The sequence below is a fragment of the Passer domesticus genome, chromosome 2 (assembly GCF_036417665.1).
Source record: "Passer domesticus isolate bPasDom1 chromosome 2, bPasDom1.hap1, whole genome shotgun sequence".
NCBI classification, from domain to species: Eukaryota; Metazoa; Chordata; class Aves; order Passeriformes; family Passeridae; genus Passer; species Passer domesticus.
The window spans coordinates 109,895,935-109,916,537 of NC_087475.1; the positions used below are offsets into that span (position 1 = coordinate 109,895,935).

Here is a 20,603-nt window from a genome sequence, read left to right on the forward strand (position 1 = left end):
ATGTGAAATACTGAAAGATTGATTAAATTTATTAAATTCGAAGGATTTGATGTGATTTTTTTTCCTTATTATATCTGCAGGAGAAACCTCACAAAGCTGTCTCTCATCTTCAGCCACATGCTAGCAGAAATTAAGGCTATTTTTCCAAATGGACAATTCCAAGGTGATAACTTCCGCATCACCAAAGCCGATGCTGCAGATTTCTGGAGAAAATTCTTTGGAGATAAGTAAGTAACTTTTGTAAAATCCTCAATTCTTTCTAAACATAAACATTAAAATAATGAATTTTCCACAAATCCAAATAAGGATTGGTGTGTGTTTTGAAGATAATTTCTCTTCTAGGTCTTTAAATTGTCTGAAATTGCTGAGTTAATTGTTAGCGTTTTTTTTTTTGTTTTCCAATGCTGTAATTTGCTCAAAGGTAGTTTTGTCGAGGGTGCTTAAGATCAGTCTTACTGCAAGAAGTTTATTTGTTCCATTATACGGTGAAAATAGTACATTGCCTTCATGAAGTATATGGCAAATAATGTCCTTTCATATTAAAATATATATATATATATTCTACAAGCAAAAACCCTAAAGTCTGCATTAGGAACCTGATATTACAGCTCTGGTATCTTGCACAATGTAGGCAGAATAATTTCTGCAACAATCTGTTGCATCTTCTGAGCATAAACATCTCTTTAAAGTAAATATTTTTTTTTAGAATACCAGCGTAGTAGGTTGGCACTTCTGCAAATCAATTCTCTTCAGTGTGAACTTTCAAGTTTCACTTCCATGGTTTTATTTGTTAGTCTAAACACACTCACTGTCAGCTTTCCTCTTTCTGGGTTCATGGTAGTGTGTTCTGGTGATTTCTTTCCCATGTAAGTAATGCCAGAGTGTGATGAAGTTGCTATATCAGTCCTGTGTTTATTAGAGAAAAGGAATTTAATCATGTTATGTGTTACCCATTTTAATGTGAATATAATTTTCAAAATAACTTCAAAAGTTCAGCTAAAGTTTTCTGAAGGATTAACATAAGTGACATGTAGGGTTCTCTATCAGAGAACGCTTTTCAAAAACATGTCAGTCAAGAAAAAAAAAACAGGATCTTTGATAAAATGACTAATGATCATGTTTGTTCAGTATTGCTATTTTTTCTTCCTCTCTTTTCCCCTTTAGCTGAGCTCTCAGAATTTAAATTTCCTTGTGGTACTTCTCTTTTCCTGTTGGGCTCTGTCCTTGAATGACCTTTAGCAGATGTCTTGATTGCAAATTGCATTTCTGTCATTGGGATTTACAGCTCTCCTCCTCTGCAAGCTGCTGTTCCTTTCTATCATTTTATCTGAGGCAGTTTCCTCAGCTCCCCTATTCTCTGTGCTGTCTCTTTGGTATTCTCCACTGACTTCTACTGTCTGTGGGAGTTTCAAGAGATTTCCTTCAAGTTTCCTTCCAATGGTCCGATCCTGCCAATTTCCACTGGGAGATGATGTGACACAATAAATAGGTGTTTGAGGGGTCAGACAATGGGATACTGTAACATGTTAGTAAGTTTTTGTCACAACAAGGTTGGTAAGGAGAATCTTTCAACTGCGTCATTTCATCTGAACAATTCAGCTCTGCTCTTGTCTTTTTTTGCACATACTTAATCTCTTCTCACTCATCTCCTGGGCCTCTTATTTCTAAAACCTTTTGTGGCCTTGGAGCTCTTATCATGCCTTTTCTAGGCGTTGTTTCTTTCCTGCTTATTTAAATTTCTGTATAGAATGCAACTTTAAATATGAACCTTCAGTACAAACCCTCTGATCTTCTCTGCTCTCCCCTGTGTACTTTGATAGGGGTTTTTGGGTTTTTTTGTTTGTGTGGGTTTTTTTTTTTTGTTTGTTTGTTTGTTTGTTTGTTTGTTTTTTTAGGGAGGGTGACTGGATATATGGGTTTTGTTGGCTTTTTGCCTAAAACATCAATTCATCCAAAATGTCTAAGAACCAAGGCAGTTTAATGACCTGCAGTTAAACATATGTATGTTTGATTTTGAAATATAGCCTGAAATTTTTTTGAGTTATTTCTGATCAGATGCTTTACTTCCAGGCCAAGTAAATAAGCACAGTTGCTGGTGTTCCCAGCTCTTCCCCAATAAAGTGAAGCTGGTTTTGATGCCTGTCTTCTAAGCAAGGAGCAGTAGATCTGTGCTTGGCAGCCTTGCCATTACCTCAGGTTTAGTTAACTGCTCTTAAGTAACTATAAAACATGTAACAGCATATATATCAAACAACAGATGAAAAAAAAGTTTATTTGGCATTAGGTTTAATCTCTTTGTTAAATAAAATGCCTGAGGCTTTTTAAACATTAATTATTTTCTAATCCTTTTAGAAATATATAGCAGACATATCTGTAAGCCACATCCTTTACAATGGACCTGTTGTAACAAATTAGTTTGCAAATATGCTAGTATCACTTCCCTAAAAGCAAAGCCTACATAAAGGTTTTGCAAATGACTCATAATATCTTCTTCTAACCTGGCCACCTAAAGGTAGGCCCCTAGGACATTCTGATGCCCAGGTCTACTCAGGCAGTGCAGGGAGGAACTTAATTGTGTATTCCCGGGCTGTAACTCTGTTTACAGGGCAAGCCTGGACCCCTCACTTGTTTCTGAACAGTAGCCCTTACTTTGGGTTTCTGACTAACCCTGATCAAGATTAGAGCATAAATAAAAAGTTGTGCTGGGTCTTGGCTTCTGATGCTAAACTGTAGTACAAAAAAGATGCAGTTTGATCTGATTGGAAGGAGGGAATTTGAAGGATTAGATTAATTCATGATTTTTTTAAACATAGTATTATCATAAAAAACTTCCTGTTTCTAAACATAATGAATTGGATTTTTATTGGATCAACTTTTTGCACTAATTTCTTTCTGAAATAATACATTTTAAAGTTTTTAATTTGAAATATTTTAAATAGAAAGAAGGTCACCAATAATAATTTATATTTTTAAGTTGACTGTTTGGCTTTCAGTTTTTGTAAATATGGCCTGCAAATCCTTTTACAGAAAGCAACATGTTGCAGTTTCCTGAAGACTGAAATCCAATACATACAGTTTTCATGAGTCCAGTTTGTACTTAAAAAAAAAAAAGAACGATTGGTTTTTTACTGCTCTTTTCCAGTGAATAGGGAACTTGTAATTTTGTTGGTTACATTTGTCTGTCTGAGCACTTGCTGCAAAACTGTGCACCTGCAACTAAGTTTATTTGTCCTGTTACTAATAAGTGTCATAGTCTGCAGTCTTTCTTTTTGTGTTTAGAGCTAGTCAAGTGTGAATTTGTGTGGCTTCAAATTCATGAGCAAAATAAATGGCTGGGCTCTTTGGATCATACATCTAGCTACTCTTTGGATTTCTGTTGAAAACACTCTGTGTAGAACTGAGTGAACAGTGTGTACACCGAGTGTAGAACTCAGCAAGCAATTAGAATGGCTCCCTCAGAGCCAAGTGCTGAGATAACCACATATTCTCGGCCTTTGAATACCTTCTCAACTTTCACTTTTATGGTACACCCCTAAAAAACTTCTAGACTTCTAGACAATGCCAATATTTGGAGAAGCTTATCTGGGAGAGAATGCTTTGTGAGAGCAGCAGATATATCAATATGGAAATCATCAGCCTTCACAGAGGCAGAAAGTGTAAAAGGAGCACACAGTCAGAGCCTTTACAATTAGGAGGTTTTTCCAGTACTGCACGTTTCAGAGGAGAACGGGAGACCTTGGTAGTGATGGGATGTTTGGAAGGGATCTGGAGACACAATGTGGGGTTTAGGAGCGTATAGGGAGGATTGATAACTCAAGGTGGGAGATAATGAGATTTTTATTGTCTCGGTGGAAGGAGAAGGGTGCTAATAGCCATATGAAAAAGGAAAAAGTGGAGGTATTGATTTCTCTGCAAGGACAAAGTAAAACATATATCCAAATTAGGGGGTAGGTGAGGAGGTCAGCAGTATTCAATAGAAGGCCTGGGATTATTTTGGTGTTTGGATTTTGTCAAGGAAGCTGGCAAAGAAACTATATCAGAGAGATGGGGAATAGGCTGTTTGGATTTGATTTCTGAAAACAAAAATCAGGAATGAATGAGAACATTCCAAAGGCTGAATGCCTGGAATAAGTTGTCTCTGGCATTTTCACAGGCTATGTGGAAAAAGAGCGCCTCTTGAAGAATAAAAAGGAGCTGACTGAAAGAGAACTAATAAAAAAGCTTGGCACAAGCTTTATCTATAGCAAGAAAGAGCTTGATAATGTCAAAAGCAGGAAAGTGGTGAAGTTGAGAATATGTGATTTTTTTGAATTTGTAGTGATTGCTGGAGTACCATGATTGGAGCAAGTGGTGTCAGTGGAGTGAATCTTCACCCCTGCTTCACTTTTATAGTTGTACTAATTTTCTAGTTGTAACTAGCGAGTGCTAGTTACATGTACGGCTAAGCAGTAACGTTCAGTGCAACTGTGAAATTGTAAGGCATGTAATCAGCAGTTACATTTGTTTACAGATCCTTTAGTAACCCCCCCAGTGGGTTGTAAATGTGCATATAAAACACAATCTGATAGCGTCTTCATTACCAACATTTTATTACTGCGTAGTGCTTGATGAGAATTTCCCTTGATTTCTCACTCATTTTAATAGCACCTTATATCCTCTACTGGTTTTTTGTTTTTTTTTTTTACTGAGTAGAAATGTGCAAAATGTCACAGGGATCAATCCTGAAATGATGAGGAGAGTAGGCAAGATGACCTAACAGATCTTTCAGATTCTGAGTTTGAAAACTACAGAAGTCATGCAGGGCTTGCTAACTATTAAAATTTGCTACATAAATTTGTGATTTGTGGCTGTCTTCACATTGCAGAATGAATCAGCGGCGAAATGTCAATATACTTAATTTTTTTTTTTCCATAGTTCTGCCATTTAGTTAACTTTTAAGCTTTTTATTCTTTATTGTGGAACTTTTAAAATGTTAAAGCATTTTTGTTACTGTTTCCAGGTAAATTGATTTCCTACCTTTTAGTTGCTGAGGAAATAGAAATTCTTTCACTGTTAGGATCAAAGACATTACTGTTTTAATGTTCCTGTACTTTTTTTCCAGATGAGGCCTGAAATGTATTTATTTTTTTATTGGAATTTAGGAAAAAAATGTGGCTATAGATTTCTCTATAGCAGTTTAACAGTGCATTTCTAATTGATATTCTAAACTTTGAGTAGCTGTGGTTCTGCTGCGGTCATTGCTTTTTGGCTCCGGATAGAGCAGACGCAGCCTCAGTGGTTTGGGTTCACAGAAGAAGCAGTAAAACAGGCAGACCACAATGCACAACTTATCTGACAGTTAAATGTTTTCAAGTTCAAGAGATCTCAGATAAACCAAGTTTTCATACCTTGTTAATCCCCTTAATTTATTACTTGGTTTTCTGTTCTTGCTGCTGAGAGTGCCCAAGAGCCCCATTACTGCCTAAACAGTGTAAAAATACAGACTGAAGAGTTGGTCATGGCTGAAAGAGCTTCAACTCTGAGTATGAACTGAACTGTAAAGAGAAGCCAAAGACAGAGATGAAAGCAGAAGAGGCAGTGATCCAAATGCCTTCACCTTCATCACTGTCAAGATAGGTGTTCTAGCAACAGGAACTTTTAAAGAGGAGGAGAGGAACAGAAACGGGGCTTTTGGAGGGTGCTTCCTTCCTCAGCTGATCAGTAGCATGGCCTTACTGATAAACTTGTTTAAACTTGAGCTAGAGACAGAAGACACTGTCTGGGTGCTCTGGAGACAGGAATCTCTCTAGACCACTTTCTTACAAATGCAAGATGAAAAAGTTTGATTAAGACAACAGGTAATGTTATAAAGAAGAGCAAGTCAGTAGAAAGTTGCAAGACAGGATTAGAAGATGGAAAAGAGCAGTCTTCACAGCTGTTCTGGGTAACTAAGAATAAGGTTAAATGACATGTACAAAAGATAGTTCTGATCCTTGGCACACGAGATTGTGAGACAGGAGAACACATTCTCCATGGATAGGCAGGAGAGGCAATGGTTTAAGTGTAAAAGGATGTACAAAAGCATGAGTGTGCTTTGGATTTGTGGTTAGAGATCAGAATTGAAAATATAGAGAAGTGTATCCCTTTGGGGACACTTGGGGAAATACAGAGTTCCTGCATGTCTTAAGGAACTTGCTGTCTCTCTAGCAATGTCCAGTTACACAGATTTGGAAGTGGCGTTTTTTTGGTGGCATATTTTCTCCATTTCGTAAGGCTGATTTTCTCTCTTTTACCTTGTCTGTTCTCATTAAATTCATTTGTATTTGTTTGGAATGATGTCACTATTTAGCAATTGTACTAGCATGATATGGCATAATTCCTTTTTACCCTTAGGACTGACCTTTTCAAGCCTTCTGTGTGCTAATTATTTGCTTTGCAGTTCAGAAGCAGTGGAAACGTGGCCTATCACTTAAAACTGATGCAGCAGTCTTAAGAAAATGCTCTTTTCAGTGGTGATAAGTCAAAATCCACATTGCTCACTTCAGATTTACAAAGAATGTTTTTTCTATCTGGGTCGGTATTTGCTTGAATATTTTTGAAATTGCTCTGGAAACAGTAATGGCCTTTTCATGGTGTGTTTTTTGGCAACATTTGAGAGAGTTGCTTGCAGACAAAAATGTTCACTGTAAGTGTAAGTTATACAGGTAAATGTTTACCTCCCTAGACATTCTTGTGGTCTGCTCTGGTTCAAATGGAAGCAGTGTCACTTGACATTCCAGGATAGCTGTATTTCTGCAGTTTTACACAAGTAAAAGCTGTACTCTTCGTGCTCAGGAAATATATGCTTCATCTCCAGGTTTATTTTAATGTTCTTTGCTTTTTAATCATGTAACAACACTGGGGGAGTTTAAAAAAATCCCATGTACACATGATCAGGGCAGGAATGAAGACCTAAATTCCTGTGCTAAATTGCTTGAAAATCACATGCTAAATACTAATCCTTTTCCTTTAAGCATATGGAAGTTGTGTGGGTGGTGTTTAAAGCACTGTGTTTGAGATTATAGAGTCATACTTTGCATTGATGGGTGCCAACAATAGTAAATAGATACCATCCTATATAACAGTGTTTTTAAAATGTGATGTTTCCGTTAAAACACTTTAGAATTAATAGTTTTTCAAATATACTTGCTAGATGTACTATTGCAGAAGAAAGGGAGAGAATTAGTGTCATTTAGAGAGACCTGTGGAGAAATGGCTTATTTTAGTGTTTTTGAAAGGAGAAATGGCTTATTTTAGGGTTTTTGACAGGACTCTTTAAGAAAACAATCTCAGGGTAAATACCAAGATCCAGATAGTTTTGTTGGCTTCAGACATGCACAGAAAACCTCTTAAAGAAATATTTTTCAGGATCATTTGTTTTATTTTGTTTTTTTTTCCTTGAATTGGCATGGGCTTGCTTCTACTCTAATGATGACGAAAGGTGGTACAAGGACATGTTGTGTATAAATTGTTTCCTAAAAGATTGGCAGGTAGAGATTTGGATTTCCTTGTAAAAGGTCCTTCTATTCTTTTATTGCTATACATCATGTACACTGTGGCTTTCTTCATGTTTCCTTCTAAAATTATCTCCCTGAAGATTTTTGAACTGATAGAGGGTTGCAATAAATTGACATGGAGCACAGTAACAGTATATATGTGTAATTTAGTCTGATTTTTCTTGTCATCAAATTGTATTATAAAAAGATAAATTGTTAATAAAGCTCTGGGTATATCTGTTTGTAATGTGTGCATATGCAGTAGTGCTGTAAAATTTGGGCATCAAACCTTTGAGTGAAGTACAGTCACTGTTTAGTTTAGGGTCTCTCTCCTGTGAGAGACTCCCCAGAATATTGTCTCAGCTGGAGTCAGTCATGGGCACTTCTTCTACAAGAGATAGCTTATGTAACTACAATTAAATACCTGAAATACTGAGACCTGCACTTCCTCAGCCTAATTCTGTAGACAACTAATGTTACCAGGATATCAAATCATGTCGTTCTGATGAGCTGAGGCGGAGCTGACTGACTCATCTCCTAGACAAGTGTCCACAGGTTCAGCCTAATAGCATGAGGCATGTGGAGAATATCTGCCAGCCTCTAGTGCAAGGTATCATTAGGACATGATGCAACAAATATTACAAAGATCCCTGAAAATATTTATGGGAGATGCCTTCTGAGGTTCAGGAGCTGAATGTGGCAGGCAGTGGTTTCATTGCAAACAGGATTTTATTTTTTTCTTCCTATAAGGACAGGTGTTTCATACATGTAAACCTATGTATCTATTTAAATAACAATCTAAACATGCTATTAACTAGGACAGTCCCAATCTCAGCCTTGGTTCTGTTCTCTTTGCCCTTCCACTGCTTCTGGCACCAACCAAAACCCAAATTAAAATAACTCTTTAGACTCAAGTCATGAACAGGTGCCTTCAAAGGCTGTGTATCCCCTAAAACACAAGAAAGCAAGAGCAGTGAAATGTTAATTCAAACAGAAACTCAACTTGCCAGGCATCTCTGAAAGCTTTTTTGATGCTTGTGACCCCTCCCAGATCTCTGCCAGAGGATGTGTTTCTCAGGGTGCCTGAAAGGTCACCGGGTTTCAGTGATGTAGGAGCAGGAGGGGAGGACACTGCCGAAACCTGCACCTTGTGAAGACTCAGTTACACCTGCATTTAGTGGGTGTGTGCTGTCTGCAAGGTCTCAAAGAGCTCAGCATATGTGTGAGTAAACTGGAGAGAGACACCAGAGAAATAATCCTTGGTGCTGGTTCAAAGTATTTAGGGATGATAACTCTATAAAATAGCTGTTGAGAAATAGAAGTTAACAGGTTTCAACAACCAATTCACACCTTTATTTAAAGAAAACAGAAGATAAAAGACCTATCCCACAAAGCTGCAGAGAAAAAAAAAAACTGCTGAATTTAGTGTATTTTAAATTTGGGCCACTACTATTCCAAGCACTTGTTCTTGGAGAAATCCCAAAAAATAACTTTAGATGTTATTTCATTAGCTAATCACTCATTTTCCAACATCTGGTTTCTGTCTTAGCCAACGTGCTAGCCAACAGAGCCCTAAAAACATACTCTTCTGAAGGCTAGTTTTCTGTGTTGCTTATGGAGTTTTGGGGGTGCAGGGTGCTAGTGAATAGATAGCCAAAGATCCTACTTATTAATTGCATCTAGGAAATGGTCTTGTACAAGGCATGAAAAGCCAGTTGTTAAGATATAGTATGTCTGTGATCATATCTGATAAATGCCCTGTTGTTTTTTCGTTTTAGGGTTATTGTCTTAACCTTTAAAAAAAATTCAAAGCAATAAAATTAATACCTCCCTACAAAGAAAACCCCAACAAACAACAACCAAACAAAAAGCTCACAAAACCCACAGTCAACCCTGAAACTTCTCAACCCCATTCAGTGCTGTAACCACTTAGGGTTGTTTATAAAGAGAATCATAAAACATTTTGGAGCCGTGGTTACAGGTGCTAAATAAGCAGTAGGTGCTTGAACTAAGAAAACTTAATCACCACAGAAGCACTGACTTTTCTATTTTTTTTTTTTTTGGTCTGAATTTAATGCAATGTTTTATTCTCTCTTTACCCTAATGAAAATTTGATCTGCATTCTTTCATAAATGGCATCTAATGTGGTATCTCTCTTCAGCTCTTTGTGGTTTCCTGTTTTTCATATAGAGATGAAAGTATCTGCTGAGATCTATTAAACTTCCCATTTTGTCATTTATGACTTTCTCAATACTAGCCTGCATGTAACAAGTGGATTTCTTTGCACTTAGAAATGCAGTGAATATCTTATAGAATAGAAATACAGGAGTGTATCTTTAGTTGTACTTCAAATTACTGTTTGTTTTAATTTAGGATAACTGCGTAGTATTTGTTGCACAGGGCCAACTTAATACAGTTGATTCCCCCCATCATACTAAGTAATTTATATTTCTGCATGAGAAAATACTTAGAAGAGCTAAGGCATTTTGAACTAATAAAATTTACAGGAAATATTACTGAGTTTGTGAGATCTGTATCTTTTGTTGATTTAACAGTTATTAATGGAATATTACTGCGAATGTGAGAGATCTTGTCCTGAATAATTATGCATTGCTTATATTTTGGTTAATTAAAATGTTTTTAAAATGTAATATAATCTGATCTCAGTGTGTGGCAGAACATTTTTAAAAGGTGTTAAGGCTTGGCAAAATTTTGATTTGACCCTAATGACACAAGAAAAATTGCTGTTGTTGAGAGAGATAAGATGGAGCACATTCAAGTGATCAACCTCATGCCAGTTTCCAAATACAAGTACTCATTTGGTAAAATAACTAACCTGCATTATCTTCAACTGTGCAAATAGAAACTGAATCTGACCAAACATGGCTTTCTGTGTTAGTAAGGATAATTCCAATTTCCTGTCTGTTAAAGTTAATGTAACTGTCATGGCTTATGACAGAGCTTGGACCACTCTTAATGGTATCTGGTTGATTGCTGTCATGTTACTTGACCACTGTTCAAGAGCTTTAGCTATAGTAAAAATCACATAATTGTAGATATTAAATTGATAGTTATCATTCTGGGAAGGGAGGCTGTGAAGAAAGGATTTCTTTTACAAGCATAGAACAGGTCCTTTACATTATCTCTGAAAGGATGTGAGATTGTTTGCAACACCTGCTTGGTAGGGTATTTTGGTTTCTGCACCGTTCTTTTTGTTGTACTCCTAAGGAAGCTTGAATATTTATCATTGTGAAATAAATGACACTTCAGCTGTGTTTAAAGGAAGGTAAGCCATTCTTGTATTTGCTTAGGCTGCTTTCAGAAAATTTAACTTGTAGGGTTTTTTTTTTCTCTGTAGAGAAACCAAATTAATGTTACAACTCACTCCTTTAAAAGTTCAGTTTTGATGTCTAAATGAGGTATCAAGTCTTAAATATGTTATTTCATTGAATTTATTCTTTCTATCCATTTAACAGAACTATAGTGCCATGGAAGGTGTTCAGGCAGTGCCTTCATGAAGTTCATCAGATTAGCTCTGGTTTGGAAGCAATGGCTCTTAAATCCACTATTGACTTGACCTGCAATGACTACATTTCAATTTTTGAATTTGATATCTTCACTAGATTATTTCAGGTAAGATTTGAAAATTATGGATACTTGTGTGAATTTGAGATGCTTAGTGTCCTGAGGCAAGGAAACAGATTTTTTTAAAAAACGGAAAGAACTAAAATAATGTGATTTAGAAATAAATTGTGCATTTCTTTTAGTCCTTCAGAGGTGTTTGTGGCAGCAACACACACATCTGAAAAACTGAAAGCGTCCAGCAACACCTCCTTCATTTCTGCACACATCTAGTGTTATTATAATAGCTGTTTGCTGCTTACTTATTTTTCACTATTTTTAAATACATTCCTGGAAATGTAGACCTCCTGATAATCAGAGGTTTTAGTTGTGTTTTTTGTAGTGTATTTGTATCTACATACGTGATGTGTTTCTGCAAACTCATAAGGACAGTTACATATTACTTTTTTTAGGCTAAATGTAGGCCTAACTCTTTCCTTTATGAACATATTTTTGCCATTAATGGTTGTTTACAACAAGGAACTTTATTTGGGAATAGCATTAATTTGTATTACTAGTTATCTGAAATAAGCTTTTCATGTATGTTATGTGTCTATTTTAACCTCATGTCTCTTCTACAGAACATACTTTAGGTATTTTAGTTGATATAGAAGACCACTGGTTTGCATACATATTAGATATACTGTTTCTGAAATTTATCACTTTGGATATTTCTTTTGTATATAGAAACCATTGAGATATACACCCATTTATTTGATAATTTATTTTCTTTACCGTGTACAGTGGTAAACCAGAACCACAAGTTGCACTAGGGAAGGTTTAGACTGGACATTAGGAGAAGTGTCTTCTCTGAAAGGATTATGAAGCATTTAGGAACATAGTTTAGTGGGGGACTTGGCAGTGCTGGGTTAACAGCTGGACTTAATGATATTTAAGGTCTTTTTCCAACCTATAAGAATATATCATTATTCTTTATCCTGATGGAGATATGTTCAAAACATCAACTTTACATGAAACCCTGGGTTGATGTTTGTTCTGTTTTCCACATTATCCTGTGCTAATTGTTGCTTACATGTCCCAGTTTTGCTGTTACGGGAAAGGGTGCCATTATGAAGTTAATAGTAAAATGTGGCAGGAGGGGATTAATGATTTTAGTATATATAGTTTTGATTTTGATTTTCTCTTCTCCATTCTGAGTCAAAACATTGTCACAGTTGCAAATGTTAATTGTGTCAGTAATCTCTTTTTAACTGAACCAGAAATATCGGTCACTTATTTTCTTTGTGAGGCCACGGCTCGTTTGATTCATTATTACTGTGCCTTGTGCTAGAAGAAGGGAATTAGCAGTATTGCTACATGTGAAGAGAGATGACTGGTAAGGGTTAACTTTTAATTCAGCAAAGAATCAGAGAGATATGTTTTGCCAAACAGATTAGGTGCAAAAGCTGTGTAACTGTTGAACTGAACTTGCACTGAACTTGGTCTGAGAACTTCTCCCAAGAGGTTACATTTTACTTCTCTAGTTTTTAAACAGCTTCTGTAACTATGTGTGCATACACCCACTGAGAGAAAATCCCAATTAAGTAATCAAAATACTGTTTTGCCAACTGTGGGTTATGTTACAGAAAAGCTGCATTTGTAATGGTGTTTATTCACAGAAGAAAGAACGACTCAGCTTTATGGAGATCCTCTGAAAGTGAAGTTGCTCCCCCTGCCTCCCCATTGTATGTATGCACAGCTTTAAGTGCTGTGTTCCCTGACCAGAGAGAAGCTTAGCACAGCAGAATATCTGGATGCTCTGTAGGAACTTCAGTCTATTACTGTTAACATGTACTTTAGTGTGAAAATACTTCCACTGAAGAGAAAGGGAGCAAATCTTGTCCCATTTAGCGCTTCTGCTCTGGTAAGGCTCTATACACAAGGCAAGCTATGGGTTCTTGCCTTTGAATGGTTTGGGTTGGAAGAGACCCTAAAGATGATCTCGTTCCAACCCCCTGCCTTGGGGAAGGACACACTTCCACTAGACCAGGTTGCTCAGAGCTCCATCCAACCTGAACACTTTCAGGGATGAGGCATCAACAGAAACGTTGTGGATCAGCTTCCCTGGACAACCTGTTGCAGTGCCTTCATTACACTTAGACTGAAGAATTGCTTCCAAATATCCAGTCTAAACCTATAGGCTTTCAGTTCAAAGCCATTTTCCCTTGTCCTATCACTCCAAGCCCTTGTGAAGTACCTCTCCAGCTCTCCTGTAGATCCCTTTAGGTACTGGGATGCTGCTCCAGGTTTCCCCGGAGCCTTCTCTTCTCCAGGCTGAATACTCCCAACTCTCTCAGCCTGTCTTTATAGGAGAGGTGCTCCATCCACCTGACCATCCTGCTGTCTCTCCTCTGGACTTGCTCCAGCAGCTCCATATCCTTCCTGGGTTGTTGTCTGGGTTGTTGGGGGTTTTTTGGGGGTTTTTTTTGTGTTTTTTTTTTTTTCCCTCCTTGCTTTTGGAGAAATTTAAACACTTAAGGTATCTTATGGCCTCTGTGCTGAAACCTGTTTTCTATTCCATGTGTACAACTTGATGAGGTATTAATTTTAATAATAAATAAACAGGTGTTCATCTGTGCTCTTGGAATAATTCTTTTGAAGGAGCACTTGTAGCAAAGTTGGGTGTATAAGACAGTCCTTTGTAGCATTCAGACCTAAAGCAAAAGTGTGCATTTTTCAGCTGAACACTTCGGGTGTTTCTGGCACACAGACTTGAGTTTTATTAGAAATACAAAACTACCTGGCTTAGTCTCTTTACTTGTTTGTCTTCTCTTGTAGCCGTGGGGCTCAATCTTAAGGAATTGGAACTTCTTAGCTGTGACACATCCTGGATATATGGCATTCCTGACGTATGATGAAGTGAAAGCAAGGCTGCAGAAATACAGCACTAAACCTGGGAGGTGAGAGGTTTCATTGTGTGTTGCTTTCCAAATAAACTTGCTGTCTCAGAACCTACATAATTATGCTGGGTTCATACTTCTATTTTGCATATTTTTGCATTTTATTTAACACTCACTGCAGCACTGAAGAAGTGAAGCACAAAAATATTGTATTAGCATACTGAAGTCTAAATATGTAAAAATAAACAGAAAGAAGTTGAAAATAAATTGATTTTTTTTATTCTTCTGAATCAGGTAAAACCAGCAATGCATTCTTGAAAAGCATCTTTCAAAATATAATTTGATTTTCAAAATTTACATTTAATTTTTACTTAATGGTAAAACAAAAATCATCTTAACATCTTTCATGGTAACATTGAACCTATAAATTTAATCTGTGCTTTTGTGTTACTTTTGTGTTTTATATCTTTCTTTTTCCTTTGCCTGTATCATTCTATATCATAAACTCTTCACCTAGAAAAGCAATCAGATTCAAGACCATGACATGTAGAGTTTTAAAATACTTTTCATGTGGTGCTGTGCATAGTAAATTAGTTAAACTGAGCTTTTACCACTATGTCACTATTGTCCTGGGGTTTTTATTTCACTTGGGAGAAAAATAAAATCAATAATAGATTTAATCCTATATTACTTAGAATTTATATTAGTAGTTTTATCTTACAGTTATGAAGCTTTTTCCCTAATTCTCTTTGTTGAAACTTCTGCAGAAGCACATAGTTAAAGTGCATTGCTTTGAAAACTATTAGTGAAGTCTGCCAACAATTATACCCATATTTTGTACTTGGTTTCTTTCGATTTTTAGCACAATACTATACTGTATCTTAAATTACCCTAGTAGTCCTGTCCATAATACAAAAATATTGTGGTTCCAACAGAAAACTGCTGATTTTTGGCTTGATACTCATGGACACTACTACATAAGTCAAATAGGTTGATTTTGAGAGCATTTGACACACTTAGTATTTTCTCTGTTATTGATCCCGATGCTGTGATAGAGAAATTATCCCATGTAGCTTTTATGTTCCTTGTAAATAGACAGTTAGTTTTAAGGTAGTTTTCTGTTGCATATCAAAAAATTACTTTCTGAGTTGCTTAGGTGAAATGCTGGAATGGAAAAGAGGGGATATGAAGTGAAATTTCTTCTTTAATCTGACTAAAACGTCCTGCAAATTACAAGATTCTGTTCAGATGAATAGTTAGTACTTCAGTGTAATGTGGGCCCTACTGATGGTTGTAAGAGCTCTGTCAAACTTCAGAGAGGCTTAGATTTCTCATATTAGTTTGGAACAAAATGAAATATTGGTGTGTAATTAAGAAAAGCTGCTCTGTAATACAGAATTGAGTCTGGTCTTTCACTGTGAGACGCTTTTCTCAGTGAGGTTTTTGCATGTAAAATGGTGTTTGACATGAAAGGGAGTAAAGTTTTTAGTATGAAGCTCTATACATGCCCAATTCTGTTGCTTTTATTTTCCTTGTCTTCTGATTGTGCTCTCTGTCTACATTATGTATACTCTCAGCTACCACCTGTAACACAGAGAAGTATTTAAGTCCAATTGTGTAGTTAATATTTTTTTGTTTTTTCTGAATCAGAAGTAGTATTTCTCTTGTTCACCACCACAGGCTCACATAAAATTACCATTTTCTAGTAGAACAGGTTTTATCATTCATCTTTCCTGTTTCTGTTGCACCTGAAGAGGCTTTATATTTTGCCTTCCACTTGTTCAGGTGATTGGCCTGCACAGGCACAAAAGGTGTCTGTTGTAGCTATGGAGACTGGATCATATCATACACTCTTCTTCAAGAGGTTTATGGACATGTCTGAGTGAAACTGCTCAGAGTGATTGTGCAGCTTTCACTCTGAGAACTAAAATAGAAGCAGATGAAAAGCAGGGGGTAGGCAGCTACTCTTACTTTATTTCTGCCCATGAGAAACTGACAGTGTAGAAGAGACAAGTTTATTTAAAATTCTACAAAGAACATGGCAGAATTGGGAATCTTACCCAAATGTTCAGGGACCTAATTCAATGTCTGAATCAGAGGCCATAATTGCTCTCTTCACTTCTTTTGCTGAACTCTGAATTCCACTGACTTTTCATTCATCCTGTTTTTATCAAGCTACATTTTCAGACTGAGTTGCACTCGCCTAGGCCAGTGGGCCATTGGATATGTGACTGGAGATGGGAACATACTGCAGACCATACCTCACAATAAGCCTCTGTTTCAAGCTTTGATCGATGGCAGCCGGGAAGGATTGTAAGTTCCAATTCTTACAGCTACCATGGCTATGAAATCCTCATTTCCTTGTTCTCTATATGCTTATAAGGGTAGTTAAAGATGTTTAAAACAGAGAAACTGCATATGGTGGTTAGCATTCTTTCAGAGTTTAAGAGCCATTTATTTAATCCATTTAAAAAACACTTGCTTCTAGTTAATTCCACTAACCAGGGTAACTGAAAGTTAACCAAAGTCATATCTCATAGCAAATGAATTCCTTGAGAAAATAAAATTAGACAGCTATTGCATTGATCCCTCCTTCCCCCCACAGCCCCACAAGAGTCCCAAATGCACTTAAGCTTATTGAACAGTTACTACTTCCAGTTATTCATGTGTCCAACTGTGGACAATGATTTGAAAGCTATGTAATTGCTTTTTTATATATTGTGCAGCCAGAACATTTTCCACATTCTAATAGTTTACTGAAAAGATTTATAATTATTAGAGAAAGTAAGTTTATAAGGAGAAGTAGTATATTTTTGCTAGGTTGGCTGAAGTAACAGAAAAATATTTGGTGTCAGAATCTTTTCACTGGGATACATGCTTTGGTATACCCAATATAAATATATATAATGTGAAATAAAAAGAAAAGGCAATTGATCAATCCTCAAAAGAAAAAAAAGATTGATAAATCTTTTGCAGTCTCATAATTTTTCTCAGTCCTACACAGTCTAGTATTTTTTCATGCCTGTAATAAAACACACTTATATTGGTAGTGTTTCTCTCTGGCAAAAACTGAGCAAACAAAAACTGGAGCTGAGAATGTTTTATGCAGAGTGATATTTTTGTACCTCATGACTTTTTCATTATGTGACTTAAAAATATATGACCTTTAAGAAACTGTTTCTGAGTTACAGGTAACATAAACCTGAATATAGAACATCTTAGGGTTGCTGTAATATCATTTAACCATTTTTAATTTCCCACACAATTGAAATGCTCCAATTGGTTCTTGTGTAATGTCCAGTGTGCATCAGAAGTTCTCAGTGTAGATTCTTGTCATAATATACACAGATATGCACATATATAGTATTGTGGCATATATATCTATCATAATACAGATACACACAAATGTGTTGCCTTCTTTTCTGCAGCTTTACTTAAAACAGTCTAAAGAGTCCTGAACATGATGCTCCCAGTGGGAAATCACTAAGAAGTATGAATTCACTGAGAAACAAAGATCTGAAATAATACTCTTTTGGGCTACCCCTAGAAGGTTATCTGCTAATCAAAGCTCAGATGTATGCTAGTGGTAGCTAGCCAAGTGATATCAAAATCTTTCCTCTGCTTTTACAAATATGCTTGAGCATGTGTCAAAATGAATATGTAGCAGTTCAGTTGCACTCAAAAGATAAAATAGATGGCTGAGGAAAGGTGATTTATTTTAGTTAATGTCTACTGTAACTTATTCTGGCCCCTTGAAATTTTGTAAGTATGATTTAGCTAATAAAGCTGAAGAAATGTGCATATTTATAACAGTCTTCTTGTGATGCAGCTATCTGTTCCCAGATGGACGAAGTTATAATCCTGATTTGACAGGATTGTGTGAACCCACACCACATGACCACATAAAAGTCACACAGGTATGTTGGCAGAGTTTTGAGTTACTTTATAATCTTCACTTCCCTTAGTGTCTCACCTAGCAGTAATAATAAGCTTTTACTAAAATGTGAGTAATAAGTTCATAAGAGAGAAAATATGCTGTTGATAAAAGGGCTTAGGTGAGGAACAGGATAATAATCCTTTAAACTGTAGAGTGGATGGAGATGCAGATGGCATGTCTTGGAATATTTTGTTTATTTGTGCGCCTTTCCCAAGTGAGAAGTGTTTCAAACAGCTACTAAATGTTTTCTGATATTTATGTAACAGATTTATGTAGCTTGTTTTTTCCATGCTAATAACAAAGGCAAATACAGAATATGAGGATCAAATGATAGTTTTGAAGCCTGAATAACAATGGTATAGTTGCTTGGCAAGTCCAGGAGGAAAAGTTCATACATCACAAAAATACCAGTTCCAGGTATCCAGTTTTCTCCTTTCTTCTTTGTCTTTGGTGCAAATTGAAAGAGATCATGGAAAGCAGCAGAAGTAGGTAAATGCCTAAACAGAGTCACATTGCAGAGAAAATTAGAATATGTAATTGTGTTTATAGTCTTGTTAAGTGGTGATGTGATTAATTCTGCAGATATTTGATAGTCAAGTAGTAGGAAGTAACCACACCAGACAGATCCTTGATTAAAAATGGTGCTGAAATTAATATTAGAAGGTTAAGGAATAGTGTGTAGAACATTTTTCCTATGAAAACATGTGGAAGACTTGAGGATATGTTCAAAGAAAGACATCAGACAAGCATTGCTATTCCAGATGGTCTTCTGTTTCTTCAGATCAAACTGGATGACATGCTGAATCTTCTGTACTTCTGGGTGCTCTATGTGCATTCCACTCCAGAAGTATTTTAGAAAAGTATTCTTTACTATCTATGTTATTATCACAAATACCATTACAAATATATCTGTTTTGTAAGAGAATTCCTAAAAACAATTACCTGAAGACAACTTGAATACTTCTCTGAGTTCCATCTTTTCCCTCCAGTGTTAAGATAATAATGAAAGAGTAATGGAGATTTATCAGGTATTTGTGTTGTGTAGAGAAATGCTTCAGCCCATATCTTCACTTTTTCTCAAAGAAAGAAGAAGCAGCACATGGTCAATGGCTACTTTGTTCTTCACAAGCCAATCATATTTTATTTTGAATCCATTGAATGAATCAAGTTACTTCTGCGCATGTAGTTATGAGAACATTATTAGCTAATTCTGATGGTAATTCAACAGAGTCCGAATTATGTGAGTCTGCCTTGAATAATATATAACTGAAGAGGTTTAAAGTTGTCAGTATACCTCCTTAAATGATGAAAAGATGGTATGAAAGTGGCTGCAGGGCTAGATTGACGCAGATGGATTCGTTGCTAGAGCTCCCCCATAAGTATCTTTAGTACACTGACTACAGCTGCAAATACAAGCTCTCTCTTTTGTTTTCTCTTTTTCTTAGCCTCATGTCCCCTCACTTCACTTATAGTAACTACTTATGTTCCCATAATCTGGATTGTACTTACTTTAGGCTTTCAAAATTTGGTTTTTCAAGGCCAAAAAAGCTTATTTCAATTCAAATGCATTTAACTGTCAGTTACCCAACAATAACTATTTCTAGAAAGCTGTTCTGAAATTGAGTTTTGTCTATTATTTATTCCTTCAAATGGTGGTGTTCTACCTTCTTGTCAGTCTTGTAAGGATGCAAAGCACTGAATAGTCTGTGCATGACTGTCTCCAAGTTTCCTGCAGGGTGTTTTTGCCATACTTCCTTTACGAGGATTGTGTACTTTAGCATACTGCTATACAGCATCCTTGCTGCAGGTAAAAAAAGCCTCTTGCTTGGCAATTTTCAATCCAATAATCTTCTTAGTCCTAAATTCATACCTAGAAATTAAAATCCCAGTTTTGTTCCCATTTTTCACTTAATATGTTCATTTTCTTCCTTTTATCTGCAACCAAGGAAAAGTAGGATTTGTGCCTTGCATTGCAGTTACATATAACAAGTCTATACAAAATCTAATGAGCACAGATATTTTTAACACTTTTTGGTATGTATTTTAGTATATCACAGTTTGGAAAAAGCTGTTTCAGTAACCTTAGTGTGGCTTTTAGACAGATCAGTAGCAAGAGTTTCTTTGATTAATAAGTAAAGCAGATTCAAAAACAGGGCATTTGGAGAAGTATATTCTTTGTGTACAAATCATTGGAAAAAAATAATTGCTTGACTTTCTTTTGTTACAGGAGCAGTATGAATTGTACTGTGAAATGGGTTCCACTTTTCAGCTGTGTAAAATCTGTGCAGAGAATGACAAGGATGTGAAGATAGAGCCTTGTGGACACCTTATGTGCACTTCTTGTCTTACAGCATGGCAGGTACTGTCATAGTTTAGTTGGTGGGGAAGGGGATGGATTTCTGTTACCTTGGTGTTTACAATGTGGGTATATGTTTACTTCTCCAGGTGCAAGGATATATATATTTAAAATTGTAAACATCCTCTTTTTCAAACCAGAAATCTGTGAAAATAAAGCTCCAGGAGTCTTTACAGTCTGGCCTCGTAGTCTTGCCAAGGCCATTTGCTGACTGCTGCTGAGTGGAAACTACTTCCTGAGTCCAGGACCTACTCAGACAGTACAAGCTGGGTATTTGGTGCCAATTGAGTCACTTAGGTCACTTCATGATGTATTTAAAAGGCACAGAGGACACA

The 20,603-nt window shown here is 36.3% G+C and overlaps 1 protein-coding gene across 2 annotated transcripts in view; it reads left to right on the plus strand.

Annotated features, from left to right (window-relative positions):
- CBLB (Cbl proto-oncogene B) overlaps window positions 1-20,603 on the plus strand; it is a 125,815-nt gene that overhangs the window by 66,382 nt on the left and 38,830 nt on the right. For both annotated transcript variants that reach the window (XM_064410619.1, XM_064410620.1), the window contains exons 4-9: window positions 81-227; window positions 10,991-11,147; window positions 13,914-14,035; window positions 16,151-16,288; window positions 17,805-17,892; window positions 20,140-20,271. In XM_064410619.1, coding sequence (XP_064266689.1) covers window positions 81-227; window positions 10,991-11,147; window positions 13,914-14,035; window positions 16,151-16,288; window positions 17,805-17,892; window positions 20,140-20,271 — 784 coding nt within the window. The remainder of the gene's footprint in view (window positions 1-80; window positions 228-10,990; window positions 11,148-13,913; window positions 14,036-16,150; window positions 16,289-17,804; window positions 17,893-20,139; window positions 20,272-20,603) is intronic.